General features: G+C 46.7%; 1 protein-coding gene across 1 annotated transcript in view; it reads left to right on the top strand.

The window, feature by feature from the left end:
• Positions 1–2,558: 2,558 nt before the first annotated feature.
• The window catches only part of TBC1D8B (TBC1 domain family member 8B), a 47,769-nt gene continuing 34,933 nt past the window's right edge, over positions 2,559–15,394 (top strand). The window contains exon 1 of the mRNA XM_035113279.3: positions 2,559–2,799. Within this exon, the coding sequence (XP_034969170.1) occupies positions 2,670–2,799 (130 nt within the window). The 5' untranslated portion in view covers positions 2,559–2,669. The remainder of the gene's footprint in view (positions 2,800–15,394) is intronic.

Here is a 15,394-nt window from a genome sequence, read left to right as displayed (position 1 = left end):
TGGGGGGACGTCACATCTGGGAGCCAAATATGGCGATATACTGGGGTAGGAGAGCTGGAAAGAACAATTCACACCTGTCAACCAATGTGCCCATTTGGTTTCAGATAGTGCATGAGTACAGTAGATGCATTTTCACAGCCCTCTAGTGGCCATGGTGGCTCATTTACCAGAAGTGGTGTATTTAGTGTGTATACTTGATTCGGACCAAACTAAGCCTCCCCCCCCCCCCAATCTATATTTTGCTCTAGGCGGCTTAGTTTGGTCAGAATTGAGTATATACTTTCAGAATTAATGCTAAATACATTAACTCTGGTACATGAGCCATCATAGCTTCTGGAGGGCTATGAGAATTTGTGTCCTGGGCTTTTTAGACTCTGCTTATCCACATAAAATAAAAAAAATTCCTTCAGTAGCACCTTAAAGACCAACTAAGTTTTTATTTTGGTATGAGCTTTCGTGTGCATGCACACTTCTTCAGATACAGTGAAATGGAAGTTTCCAGGCACTTATGTAGAGAAGGGGTGGGGAGGGGTGGGGATGGGGAGGGGGGATCACTCAGAAGGGTGGTGGAAATGGGTGATTGACTGACTGATAGCTGTTGATGACCGCAAACGACTGCAAATGGTTTTGCATGAAAAAGCAAGGGTTGAGATGGCTGAAGATCGCTTATCATGTATAATGAGATAAGAACCCGATATCTCTGTTCAAACCAGGTCCCTCCATGGTTTTGAGCTTGCACACGAAAGCTCATACCAAAATAAAAACTTAGTTGGTCTTTAAGGTGCTACTGAAGGAATTTTTTTTATTTTACTTCGATCCAGACCAACACGGCTACCTACCTGTAACCTTATCCACATACTATCTGAAACCAAAGGGGAGCACATGGGCTGCCAGAAGTGAAATATATTCTTATTTTCTGCTCTCCTGATATGGTACTCTATGTCCCTTGAGACTCTCCCCAGGATGAAGCCTTCAGTTGGCATGCTCCATGCTCTCAAGTGCTGTGACCAAACCTGGTGGTTTGCATGCCTGCAGTCTCTGGCTGGAGGGTAGTCTAAATGCAGGTATCTTCAATCTTCTCAGACCCAGGACCCGCTTTCAGACATGCACTTGGGAACCCATTTATTGATATTTTACTGTATATTGAATGCCAATCCGGAATATTGAATAGCAGATCCGGAATCACCAGTTAGAAGACCAATCAGCAGAGGTTGCATTTGCACTGCACTGCCCATCATTGCTGTGTGGCCCCCTCAGAAGATTATCCATGAGAAAATGTGGCCCTCCAACGAAATTTCATAGAGGACAGCCACAAGCAGGGAAAGCACTGTTTGTGGAGGGGAGAATGCTAAACGAGGTGGGCCTTTGCTCTTAAGTCAGCAGGGTTATTATCACTGGCAGCAGACATCCTTCAATGGTGTGGGTTGGACTAGATCCCTTACGACTAGAATGTGTGGCCTACCTCACAGGCTGTTGTGAGCATAGGAGTCAACTCCTAGGGGCCAAGGGGTCTTCAGCTGCCCCCCCCCCAAAGTTGATGGGCATTGCCATTCAAATAGTGTGCATGCACTGTGTCATGCCCCCCTGGTTGGGAGGGACAAAATGGGGGAGGGAGACTATGCCACCTTTAGCTCCTTGGAGTAAAGGTGGGATATAAAAGCAATAATAATAATAATAATAATAATAATAATAATAATAATAATAATAAAGACATAGAAGTGTGGGCTAATTTTTAATATAATTATTGGGTTTTTGCAAGTAAACAATACCACATTTTCCATCTTACAAGTAATAACAAAAAAACAGAACAAGACAGATGGCCATCCAACCTCTGTATAAAAACTTCCAAGGAAGGAGAGCCCACCGCCTGTCATGGGAATATGTTCCCCTGCGGAACAGCTCTGATTGTCGGAAAGTTTTTCCGAATGCTTCGTCGGAATCTCCTTTCTTGCAACTTGAAGCCTTTGGTTCAAGTCCTACCCTCCAGAACAGGAGAATACAAGCAGGGTCCCTCCTCCCACCCTATTTCAAGGTGGCTATCATTATCTCCTCTCAGTCTCCTCTTATCCAGGCTAAACATACCCAGCTTCTTCAACCATTCCTCATCAGGCTTGGTATCCACGCCCTTGACCATCTTGGGCGCCCTCCTCTGCACACGATCCAGCCCTGCCAATGTCGTGGGACGTGCATGGTGGGGGGCAAACTTAACCACCTCAACGGAGTTGGCCAATACTCCCTGGAGGGCTTCAGCCAAGAAACAAACCACATAAGTCGGTCACTTTTTTTCAAAACAAACAGAAGCAGCAGGGAGGAAGCTGGGATGCGGTGGCGAGGGGGCGGGGAAGCTTCCCTCCCCAGCTCTCCAGCTGCCAAGGCAAAGGCGGCCAGCCTCTTAGAGGAGAGGCAGCAGCCCGGGGGGGGGGAACTGGCTGCGCAAGGCTTGCTGGGGCTTGTAGTGCGCCACGGAGGCTCACGACGTGGAGAGGAGCCGCCCTTGGAACTACAGTCCCCAGCGGGCAGCTCGCGCGCGCCTGCCCGCCCCCTCCCTCTGCCTCTCCCGGGGAGCCTCTGGCCGGCTGTCTGCGTACGTGGGAGCCCGGGAGGAGCAGCGCGCAGCGCGGGAGGCGGGTATGGAAGGCTGAGCGGAGCTACCTCTGCAAGCAGCAATAATGTGGCTGTCTCCCGAGGAGGTGCTGCTAAAGAACGCGCTGAAGCTGTGGGTCTTGGAGCGCTCCAACCGGTACTTCGTCCTGCAGAGGAGGAGAGGCTGTGGGGAGGAAGGCGGAGGTGGGCTCACCGGTAAGGCAGCGGCTCCCTCCCTCTCCCTCTTTCCCGCCCCTCCCGGTTAGATTCCTCCCTTGCATTCTCACAACAACCCTGCGAGGGAGCCCGGGTTAGACTGAGAGTTATTGCTTTGCGCTTACAAGGGCAAGCTGGGATTTGAACTTGGGTCTTCTCCCCCCCCTTCCCCCTCCCCACGCGCGCTGTGTCCTCACAACAGCCCTGAGAGGTAGGTTAGGCTGAGAGCTAAGGCCACACACCAGGTGAGCTCTAGGGTGAGATCTGGACATGGGTCTTTCCCTCCACACCTGATTTGATTCCAACAAGCACATTGGCGAGACAGTTGGATTAATGCTGAAAGATACTTGGACATGCAGTTGGGATTCAAACCCGTGTCCCCCTTCTTGGCCCTGAAGTGCCCTAGTCCCCTTTGCCGCACCAGTTGTTTTCGCATCCTGGCTGTGGTGGGGTTCTGAGTGCAGATGAGGTGGTCAGCTGTCCAGGAAGGCAAAAGCAGTCCCACCTATGAATCTGCACAAAGGACCAGTCTAGTGCATATGTGGGGGTGGGGGGTTCTTTCACCTTCCAGATGTTGTTGAACTTCAACTTACACCAGCCCCAGCAAATAAGGGCAATAGCCAGGAATGGTGGGAGCTGTAGTTCATCAACATCTGGAAGACCAAAGGTTCTCCTACAACCTCCTAGGTTGGCCTAGTCTAGTGCAACAGATATTTTTGGGGAAAGCCCAGAAGCAGGGCTCAAAGCCATCATCTGGTAGTTGTGAGGGGTTACTGACTGCTCCTGAATGGGGAAGCTCTATGCAACTGTTGTGGCTAATGGTTTTCTATATTGTATGTCTCAAGCATTTGCTGTTCAAGAGGTATACTGCTGCTGAAGGTGGAGGCTCCATGGGACCACCTCTGAATTAATCTACTCCCTTAAAAAGGGGAGGGGACAGTATAATTTATTGGCTATTTGCAGTGTTTTGTGGCTGTCAGTTCCATAGGTTTTAATTAGGTAAAGGTAAAGGGACCCCTGACCATTAGGTCCAGTCGTGACCGACTCTGGGGTTGCAGCGCTCATCTCACATTATTGGCCAAGGGAGCCGGCGTATAGCTTCCAGGTCATGTGGCCAGCATGACAAAGCCGCTTCTGGCGAACCAGAGCAGCACACGGAAATGCTGTTTACCTTCCCGCTGTAGCGGTTCCTATTTATATACTGCTAGGTTGGCAGGAGCTGGGACTGAGAAACGGGAGCTCACCCCGTCGTGGGGATTCGAACCTCCATCCTTCTGATCGGCAAGCCCGAGGCTCAGTGGTTTAACCCACAGCACCACCCGCGTCCCTAGGTTTTAATTACCTAGGTGTAAAGCAGTGTTTTATTCTGCCTCTTGTCCACTCTGAGCCTGGTACCGCCTTTTTTGCCCTTGAAGTGAAGAGACCAGCAGGTGAAGCTCTTGGACTGTGGGATAAAAGCTTGCTTACCTGCTACTGTCTCGAGAAGCAGGTGCATTTAAAAGCACAGGAGGGAGCAGATTAGCAAACCTTTGCAAAAGAGAACACTTTCTAGCGCTCAGCTTGGTATGGTGTTGCCGCTGCCGTCATTTTTAACTGGCTGTGTTCTGGTGTGCTTAAAAGTTCAAGCGTGCTGAGATGACCATGGGGTGTCGCCACCTTCTCAATAATAATAATAATAATGGGCAGGCAACTGGTTTCTTGCTGTGATATGTGAAAGGTTGCAGTGGGCAGCTGAAGTCCCCCCCCCCCCATTTCTGCATCTCTGTGTCAGGAATAGATTCTGTTGCTGGCATTTTCCCTTAGCATGGCAGCTCTTAAAACACCTAGGAGGCAAAGCAAACAAATGAACAAAATAAAAGAATACCTGGTAACCCCTGATTCTAAGTGAGGACAAGGATTCCTATGCTTTTATTCATTCATTCATTCATTCATTCATTCATTTATTAAACAAACAAGCGATAAAACAATAGAAACATCTAAATGCCATTCCAAAACAGATGCAGACTGGGGAGGGAACTCTGCTATTAAAAGGCTTGTTGGAAGAGGAAGGTCTTCAGCAGGTGCCAAAAAGACACTGTCTTTTTGGGAAGAAAAGTCATAGAATTGTTGAGTTGGAAGGGACCATGAGGGTCATCTAGTTCAACCCCCTGCAATGCAGGAATTTTTCACCCAACATGGGGCTCAAACCCATGGCCCTGAAATTAAGAGTCTTCTGCTCTACCAACTGAGTTGGAGCCACCACACTAAAGACCCTGCTCCTACATTTTGTGGAATGGATCCGCTGATAAGGCCTGGTGTCTGCAGGAGGCCCTCACCTGCATGCAGAACATGGTGGTTGATTGAGTATATAAGGGGTGAGACCATTTTTCATAATAGCTGTGTAGAATAAATTGCCTCTCTTGGTCAGGCGAAATTCTACTTAATTGTTGTTCGTTTTGTTTGATTGTTGCTGTTCCTGTCATTACACTTTCCTCGCTTTTCCAAATGAGCTCAAGGCAACATTTAAAACTCCTGTTATAACTACTCATAATTGTGTCTTCAATCTGCATGGCAGTTTGACAAAGTGCCCTGCCCCAAGGCATTTACAATCTGAACATTTGCTGTAAGACAAACCACAGAAAAAGGAGAGCCAAATGGAGGCAGGGAAAGCAATTTTTCATTTGCATTTTTTCCCAGTTTTGTCTACTGAGGATTAGTTACAGTGTGGAACAGAGCTGAAGAATAAAAAAACAACAGCCAAGGACAGAGAATCCTTGTCCATCCAGCCTGCAGGTCGCATACCCTTCTGCAACATCCTTCAAGGGCCACATGCAGGTGTGGAGAAGTTGAGTGCATTTTAACTTTATATGGTAGGCTAGTTTTTTCACGCACTCGCATGTGTGCACACTCCATCATCCATCCCGGGAAGCAAGAAGCTTTAGCAGAGCACAAGGACACATACCTGGGTTAGCTCAGACGGTGGAGCATGGGACTCCTAATCTCAGATTCGTGGGTTCGAGCCCCACGTTGGGCAAAAGTTTTTCCTGCATTCCACGGGGTTGGACTGGATGACTCTCGTGATCCCTTCCCACTCTTCAATTCTGTGATTCCACCCAGGCAAAAAAGCACTTGTGGTGTGAAGCAGGTCAGCATCTTGAGATCGATGTAAGGTAGGGGTCAGCAAACTTTTTCAGCAGGGGGCCGGTCCACTGTCCCTCATACCTTGTGGGGGGCCGGACTATATTTTGGGGAAAAAATGAATGAATTCCTATGCCCCACAAATAACCCAGAGATTCATTTTAAATAAAAGCACACATTCTACTCATGTAAAAACACCAGGCAGGCCCCACAAATAACCCAGAGATGCATTTTAAATAAAAGCACACATTCTACCCATGTAAAAACACACTGATTCCCATACTGTCCGCAGGCCAGATTGAGAAGGCGATTGGGCTGGATCCGGCCCCCGGGCCTTAGTTTTTTTATTTATTCATTTTTAAATAATTTTTATTGATTTTGCAAAAAAGAAACACAACACTTACAAACAAAAATAACAAGAAAAAACAACATTACAAAGATAACAATATAAAAAACAAAAAACACAAAAATCGAAATTACCATGATCCTTGCCTTTTAACATTGTAAAAGTTCCCTCTATCTGCGGTTCATTTCTCCTTTATCTTTAGCAATTTCCAATTCATTGTTTAAAACTCCTTACAGTTTTAAATCTCTCATACATCAATTTACTTCACATAATTCTCAAACCCGCAGTTTCTATAAACTGCTACATCTAATCTCAATACCCGGGCCTTAGTTTGCCTACCCATGATCTAAGGATACAAATGGAGATTGATGGAGAGCCACCACCAGCCCCCAGGCTTCACATTCCCTGCACTGATTGAAAAAAACCCCACCAGCATCTAATTCAGTGTTCTGTTCCTGTGTTCTGGACATGATGTTGATGGCTGTCTATGTTCTTCCCCAGCACCTGGTCAGTTCAGAGATACATGACCACTGAATGTGAAGGTTCAATTAAGCTAACAAAGCAAAGATCCTTTAATAATTGAATCCCTACCCCCTTCAGTTTGATTAACACTTTAAAAAAGCACAGCCCTGCACATACACAAAAGAGCTACTGGCCATCTAAGTTGGTGCTGGTGAAATTCCATGAGCTGATTATGCATTGTGTGTGGGGAAATGTGTTTCTTTTGTCAAATCTGCTTGGCTGCTTGCCTACCACCCATTAGTTTTGTTGCATGGACCAGTTGGGTCAGCAGCTGCAACGGCTTGTCCTGCGTGGAGGAGAATGAACTTGGAGCTTCCTCTGAGGAAATGTGTCTGCTTCTGCGCTGAGCTGTAGGCCCCCCCCCGGGGGGGGGGGGGTTGCAGGGCTCAAGCGCAGAATGCAGAAGATCCCATGTTCAGTTTGCAGGTAAGGCTGAGAGAGACTCCCTCCTGAGACCCTGGAGATCAGCTGCCGGTCAGTGTAGAACTGTAGGTGATGCTCAGCTTGGCCCAATGGTCTTACTCAGCATAAGGCAATATGTTACCTATGTTTGGGGTATAGCCCCCCCCCCCCGCCCGAAAGCCTGCAGGTGAGATACCTGTGCCCCACTTCAGTTGCCTACTAGGGATTGCATCTGCAACGGAAACAGCATGTTGAGAAGCAAAAGCAGCAGGATGGCCTGACTGTGGTGATAAAAGTAAGTTACATCGCACACACCCCAGGACACGCTTGCTAAACATGCTTGTTCAGAAGAAGCGCCAGCCCCATTCAATACATTGCAAAGGTTTATTTATTTATTCACAATTCATTTTTAGACCACTGCCTTACATCCCAGGAAAGTGTGCAAACTTACCTCCTTAAGGCCAGTACAGTAAAACCAGAAAATGCAAACTATCGACACTAGATGAACAGTGGCATCAAATACTTGAGTAAATAAGTATTGAACAAGCATCTAAAGCACAGGTGGGGGCCCTGCACTACTCTGGATGTTGTTGAACTCCATCTCCCAGCAGCCCCAGCCTGCCCGGCCAGTAGTTGGGAATGATGGGACTTGGAGTCTGGAGAGGCGTATGTTCTCCATCCTGAGTCTAAGGCCAAGCAAGGTCACCTTGGGACTTTATTCCAAAAGGTGGGTGCCAACACAGTGTGTGTGTGTGTGTGTGTGTGTGTGTGGAAGGAACCTTTCTCCTGGTTGTCTCCAGATGGATCTTACAGGCTGCAGGACAATTAGAAGGTCTGATCTAACAATTGTAGTGAATAGGCCATCTATACTGGGGAAAGGCATTCCCCCCAGACAATATGGTCCAAGGTTGTTATGGGGATTCGTATGCCTTCAACAGTACTGTAACTTGGAACTTAGCATGGTAGCAAATTGGCAGCCCGTGCAATGTTTTAAGCAACATGTTTATGACCAATTGTTCCATTCGCCATCGTTCTACTCCAGCTGCAGCTTCTGGTTCAAACCCAAAAGAACCGTTGGTCATAGGTTAAAGAGAAAGCTGCTCAAATATTAGGGCTAACTATCTGTACATCTAAAAAAAAGAAAGGAAAAAAATCAAGTTGTTGTTTTAGAAGAAAAGATCAGGTTGCAGGTGATGTGGAAAACCGCCCTCTGCCTACAGTCCTGGAGAGCTACTGCCAACCTCAGGCTGGTACAACCTGATCTACCTGCACAAAGAGCCTTTCCTGGTCTAAGGCAGCGTCCAGTAAGCCAATATTGCCTTCTCCATTTGTTTGGGTGGGGGTGGGGGATGCGCCCTGAAGCTCTCACAGAGTTTACAAACTGATGGCCCAGGTCTTCCTGGCTTTCAACCTTAATCCACTGCACAACACCTGCTCTCAAAGCAGATGGTTGTTTGAGTGAGGCAACAGCAGCAGCAGCAGCATGATTTGTCAGAAAAAATGGCTTGCTGCTGATGCAATCCCCAGGAGGCTGTTGAACTGGGCCACTCGCATCTTGCTTGTGTGCTGTGCTTCCTATAAGCAGTGGAGAGCGTTGCCCCATTTTTGTCCTTGCAATCGCCACGTGCATAAGGTTATGCCCGCTATGCGGATCCGTCCAAAGGCATCACCAGCCCATCGGCACAGTCGCCTACACTTGCGTTAGTCATTTGTAGCAGATTGATAGCCTGTAATAGGACGTGGGTTGGGGAGGGGTAGGAACATGTCCTTTTCTAATGGGCAAACTCTCTTCTATGCCTGGAAGCAATTGATACCCACCACAGGCTGCCAGGCAAGTGGGCATTTGCAAGGCTGAGACTCACCCAGAGCACGAGCCTTAATGAAGCAATCATTTATCCCAGGTAACATAAAGATCACAAATGCGCTATACACCTACATATGCACACGTACAGACACACTTGCTAACCTCGCTTTTTGGCTTTGAAGGATACCTAGCAATGATATTTTACTCCTTGCTTTTGAAACTTTAATGAGCTTGCCTGTTGGTGTGAGGCCAGGATCTTGGAGTTTGCAGTTTGTTTTACATTGAGTAGTGCCAAAGGGGATGTAGCGAGAATAATTTAGCTGGAAGCACTGTAGCTAGCTTTGAGTCAGAGATTCCCCCCCCCCCCCGCACTTTATGACTAATATTGCAGTTAGAAACTGTGTTTTTATCTGGTGAAAGGCGGCAATCTGGTAATCAGTGCAAATGCTTTCTGCACAATTTTTTCATTGATAACTAGCTGGCCCGGCCACGCGTTGCTGTGGGTCATCCCTGTGATTCCCCCCACCCTGTCCCGATCCATGACGTATTTATCCCACCCCTCCCTCCAACCCCCTGGCTCATCCCTGTGTTTCGGTAGGACACCCTTCCCTCTGTTTTCCCCGGGGAGTGTTGTCCCCTCCCCCCTGTATCGCCATACATTGGCCCCTGCGCATGCATTGTGAACATTTTTTTATATTTAGATTTTAAAAAATTGAAATAAGAACATGAGAAGCAGAAGTTATTATTGTTTAATTTTATTTTTGGGGTTGTCATTTATTTTGGTGGGTATTGTATGATTTGGGCGTTGTTGTGTGTTTTGGTGTGTGTGTGTGTGTGTTTTATTTGGATTCAAAGTCAGTGTTTAGGCCTGAGGTTGTGGGGGGTATCGTTGGAATCCCATTATTCCTGAGCCTGCTGTCTGGGGCTGATGGGAGTTGGAACCCCAAATCTGGAGGCTCACATTCCCCCCCCCCGGATTCAGGCAGTTTTAAGTAGAGTATTGATCCCAGTTTTAAACAGAGTAGTCTTCATTTGGCATCCACAGAAGTGGATTTCACTTAGGGCAGTGAAGGAAGACAGGTCATCGGGGTGGTATTCCAACAACCGCTAGAGACCCAAGTTTGAGAAACACTGACTTAGGGTTTATATCCTCTACTTACTCAATGGATTGATCTATTGAAAACATTCTGCAATTGATTTTTAAAAGGTTCACCAAATCAGATCTAATTTATTTAAAGTTTTTAATTTTTTCCTTTTCCAAAATTATGGCTTCTGCATTCACATGCGTGCAAAATATGCTTCCCCCCCTTCCCCCCCCTCACATGCAGATTTAATCAAACTATTGGTTGGTTGAGCGAAAGTCTTATGATTAGTTGACTTGCCTACACAAACAAAGTGATGAGCTAGCAGAATGTACTGTCTTCTGATGGCAAGTGGTCAGGAATGATGGGAGTTGTAGTCCCAACAACATCTTAGAGGACAACCTGATGATTACTCTTACAGGTTAAAAGCAAACACGGACTACCACTTAGAACTTGCTATAATGTGCATTTAGCCATGTGGGGGGGGGCAGCAAGCAGGACCCGAGCACAAGAGCACTTCCCCCTCCTGCTGTTTCCAAGCAACTGGTGTTCAGAAGCATCTCTACCTCTGACATTGGAGGCAGAACAGAGACATTGTGACTGGAAACCATTCTCCTCCATGAATAATTTTCTGGGAGGGATTCAGTCGGAGTCCAGAAAATTTTGGTTTGTGCAATTAAAGTGCTCTGGGCACAGCAAACTCACTTAAAGCATGGGCACAGATTATTAATTTTTGCGGTTAGGAAAGTAACCAGTGTTTCCCAAAGTGGGCGATACTGCCCCCTGGGTCAGCAGTAGTAGCTTTGGATGCAATTGGGAGGTGTTGAATGAAAATTAGGGGACGGTGGGAGCATAATAAAAGAAAAGAAAATTGTGAAAATGTTTCATCTGTTGTGAGTCGTGAAGGCCGCTCCCTGCAAGGCCCTTTCCACCTGGCCTAGGGTGGAAAGACTCACCAGCTCTACTAAAAAGGTTCCTGGGGAGACAAGAGGGATATCACTATGCCTGATAACAAATCCTAATTATTGGATTCTTTTGCCCCATCTTCTTGTGCCTGCCAAACAGCCATGTCATGCTTACGGTAATATTTTCTTCTCTCGTTAATTGTTGTTGTTGTTTAGTCGTTTAGTCGTGTCCGACTCTTCGTGACCCCATGGACCAGAGCACGCCAGGCACTCCTGTCTTGCACTGCCTCCCGCAGCTTGGTCAAACTCATGTTCGTAGCTTCGAGAACACTGTCCAACCATCTCGTCCTCTGTCGTCCCCTTCTCCTTGTGCCCTCAATCTTTCCCAACATCAGGGTCTTTTCCAGGGATTCTTCTCTTCTCATGAGGTGGCCAAAGTATTGGAGCCTCAGCTTCACGATCTGTCCTTCCAGGGAGCACTCAGGGTTGATTTCCTTAAGAATGGATAGGTTTGATCTTCTAGCAGTCCATGGGACTCTCAAGAGTCTCCTCCAGCACCATAATTCAAAAGCATCAATTCTTCGGCGATCAGCCTTCTTTATGGTCCAGCTTTCACTTCCATAAATCGCTACTGGGAATACCATAGCTTTAACTATACGGACCTTTGTCGGCAAGGTGATGTCTCTGCTTTTTAAGCAGAGGCATTGATCCATGAAAGGGCTCTCGTTAATTACGCTGTTTTAAATATGCATTTTATATTTGACTTCACTTAGCAATATTTTCTTTTGAAATGTTTAAGATTTTGTTGTTGTTGTTAACTTTGTGTTAAATATGTATTCTGTAGTTGACCTCCTTTTTTTGAAATCTTTGAGGTAATATTTTAGGTTCCTGTTAATTATGTTGCTTTGACTATCTATTTTATAGTTGACTTTCTTCAAAAATGTTTAATTTTTGGATTGTTTTATTGATGTTTAATATGCTGTTAACCACTTTGAGATTTTTCTTAAAAATATAAAGTGGTATAGAAATGAAAATGAAAATAAATGAAAGAAAGAAAGACGTTGACCGCCAGATCAGGTGCCATTGTAGGACTCCCCTGGTTCCAGCGGTTGTGCTGGAAGCGGGGTTCCCCCCCCCGGGTTTGGGTGAACCCTTTTTGGCGTCACCCAGGAAGTGGCTCAAGGCTTACATGCCTATTTGGCCAATGGCAGGTGGGCTGCAACACCAGCAGGTCATAATTTTTATTTTAATATGATCTTTCGTTACCTTAATTTTCTGTGTGCAATGCAAATGTTCCTATGGTTGGATTTTTTAATGTATAATTTCAAGTTTTCAGGTGTCTTATTTACAACATCTTTCTCTACTAGGTAGAAATATCGGTACATAAAAAGAACGCAAATTTGTCGCTGCATCTTTCTCTTGGTTTACTTAAAGAAGGTAGATTTCCAGGGGGGCACTGAGTAATTTTTTCTTTCTTTCTGGAAAAGGGGCAGTAGACCAAATAAGTTTGGGAGCCTCTGGGATAAACTAAAGAATACAGGATAAACTATTGATTGATGTGGACAAGTTTGACCTCTGTGCCAGCAAATCAGGATAGATTGCTCAATGAACAGCTTGCCTGGCAAACCCACCACCATGCCATTTTCAACCATTTGTTGCCCAGACAAACAGGAAAGTTTCTGTCAACTTTAATTGGTTTTCTTCCCCTTGCTGAAGCAGGCATGCATGAGGGAAAGAGGCAGTGCATAAGTTTGCGAGGTAATTGCGAGCTGCCTTTTCATGCTGATGAAATGTCGCCCTTTGATACGGAGCATTTTTGGGTGTTTTAAGAACCCTTCCTTTTCCAGAGACGTTGCTGTAAGAAGCTGCCCTTGGGAGCTCTGCATTCTGGGAAACGTGGACTAGTACCATTGCCCTGTAGTATGATCATTATGGGAACTGGGTGACGGGAATAGCTTAGAAGGTGTTCTGATAAAAGAAGTCTCTGCGAAGATGGAGGCAGCTGCAAAACGCGCCTGGTGAGATGAATAATTCAGCAAGGAAGCGTTCTTCCAATGAATCTAGATGTAATCCGTGATGTCGCGGTTAAGGGCTCTGAAGTGGAGGGGAAGATTAGATTACACATGCAGGAAAAGCAATAGTTCTAGGTTTCGGACTGCAATCGTTATCTCCCTCCCTCCCTGAAATGAAATACAAATCTGCTTCTGTGTTTGAGGAGCGCCTTCCTCTGATGCTGGGCCCCCTCACCTGCTGCTGGGCCCCCTTAGGTTTATCTGGCACTGACAGATTTGAGCAATGCAACAAGCCAAGCTAGTAGATTTCATTAGCGCCGGAGTTGGCACCTGGCATGCTGGGCAACCTCCAATTGCTCCTCCACAACCTACTGCTGATAACTACCTAGTGCTGGGATGAATTTCCCACAATCCCCTGGAGTGATGCTGTCAGGTCGCTAGGTGGGAGGGAGGGTGGAGAGTCAGCTGGCTGGAGCCCTGGCAACCCTGTCCAGCGAGATGAAGTTCTGACGCCTTCCCGGATGAGGTCTGTCTGCTTGACTCAACTTATTGATCCCTCTGTGTGGGTGTTTCATCCCTTATCAAATGTTTAAGAGAGCCGCAGATTCGTTTTAGCAACTAATGGCTATTCTAAAATGTTAAGGAATTGATCCGTGGTTCCTGTGCATCGTTTTAGGGTGAGAGGGTGGGGAGTTCATCTTTGCAGCTCCCTCCTCTTAGCAAACCAGTTTTAGGCTTCATTGTGTGCTGCATGCATCTTGGCATGAGCAGCAGGAACATGGTAAGTGGTGGGGGAGAGAAGATGCTCCCTTAACCCCCCTTGCACTAAGAATTCGGGCTCATCCAGTGAACCTGGTCATTGGTTAGTCCAGGGTAGGCAAAATGTTAGTGCTCCTTTCACAGAATTCTGCGGAATTTGATGCCATAAGGGCAGGTCACTCCAGAGCTGTTAGTCATGTTGACTACAGCAACCTCCCTTTTCAGAGACTGACGGTGAACTTCTGTTTACCAGATGGCTAGGACTGAGTACAAGAAGCTGGTTTCTTATAGGCTTCCTAGAGGCACCTGGTTGGGAGCTGTTGGACAGGAACCATGGACTGAATACGTTTACATCCTCTGCGGTTTGAGTACTTTCAGCCTGAGTTCTCCGCGGACCTGGAAGTGTTTACTTCTGGGGTCCGTGGCGCGCGCATTCACAGAAGCACTCTATCAGCGCTTTGCACACGGGCGCTATAAGTACTTTTCGGGGAGTGAATGGCTCCCCGGAACCAATTGAGTACTTAAACCGAGGTACCACTGTAGACTTTTGATCCAGCACAGAAGGAGGGTTTCTTCTTCTTATGTTCCTCTGATCTATACAGTAATTTGAAGGCCAACTATGTGGCAACGAAATGTAGGGAACAATCCATGCTGGCTAGTTAAGCAACAGTTGGTTCCTGATTTGCATTTCAGCAGACTCATGGTGTCGTCAAGTTGAACACTTGGGGTTTTAGGATTTCCTCTTGTGTAAGACATCATGGAAGCTGGTCTATTAATAGGGTACTGCCCCACCAATCTCAGCATGCTCTCAGCCAGACTCACTTGCCTTCCTTCTTACATCCAACCAGTAAGGGGGTGGCTCTGCCTATCATTAGCTCTGGCTGCACCTATGGTAGGTCTCCCTGCTTTCCACTCTAGAAGTCCTAATGGGCCCCAGCTGCCAGTGGTAATTCAACACTGCTCTTGGTATCCAGCGAGACAATTGAGTGCACCTCTGAGGGGTGAATTCAAATTGCTGCATTTGCAGCACCAAAATGACCTCTCTGGGACGCAAGCCTGGGCAGTGTGTATGGACATCCCGGAGCTGCCTCAGCTCCTGGCAACCAGCACCCCCTGGCCAGCCCCAGAGGCACCATTCGCCTGCGGAGCTTGTAGCCAGGGCAACAAACAGTTGTGCAAGCCTTTGGGAGGCGGAGATGGGCGAGGGCATCGGAGGGAGGGATCACTGATGTGGTCCAAAGGAAATCAGAGCAAGGTGTTGGGCTGCAAGAGTTGCCGGAATGATGTGTACAAAGCACTATTGGTAACACACATATAGAATCATGCAATGCAATGCTGCCCATTATACTGGTTCAGTATCCTGAAAAGGCCTCTTAAAAAGCTCGAATGCATTTTGGGAGAGTTGGTTGCAAGTGGGTGTTCATGAATTTCACAAGTTGGAAAAATGACAACATGGGGGGCAAAATGCCATTAACTTTTTTGTTTATGGACCAATTTTTAAAATGTAAGCTCTTCAGTAATCTTTGTGAAGATTACAAAATGTGATATGACAACCTATGGCAGATAGATGTGATTGCACACAGTAACCAAAATTGGTGGCCATGTTCCAACTTGGCCACCAAGCTAATAAGAACAAAAAATGCAGC

Source organism: Zootoca vivipara, chromosome Z2 (assembly GCF_965207765.1).
Source record: "Zootoca vivipara chromosome Z2, rZooViv2.hap1.1, whole genome shotgun sequence".
In the NCBI taxonomy this organism is placed as follows: domain Eukaryota; kingdom Metazoa; phylum Chordata; class Lepidosauria; order Squamata; family Lacertidae; genus Zootoca; species Zootoca vivipara.
Note: the sequence above shows the minus strand (reverse complement) of the source record. Positions and strands in the feature narration are given on the sequence as shown.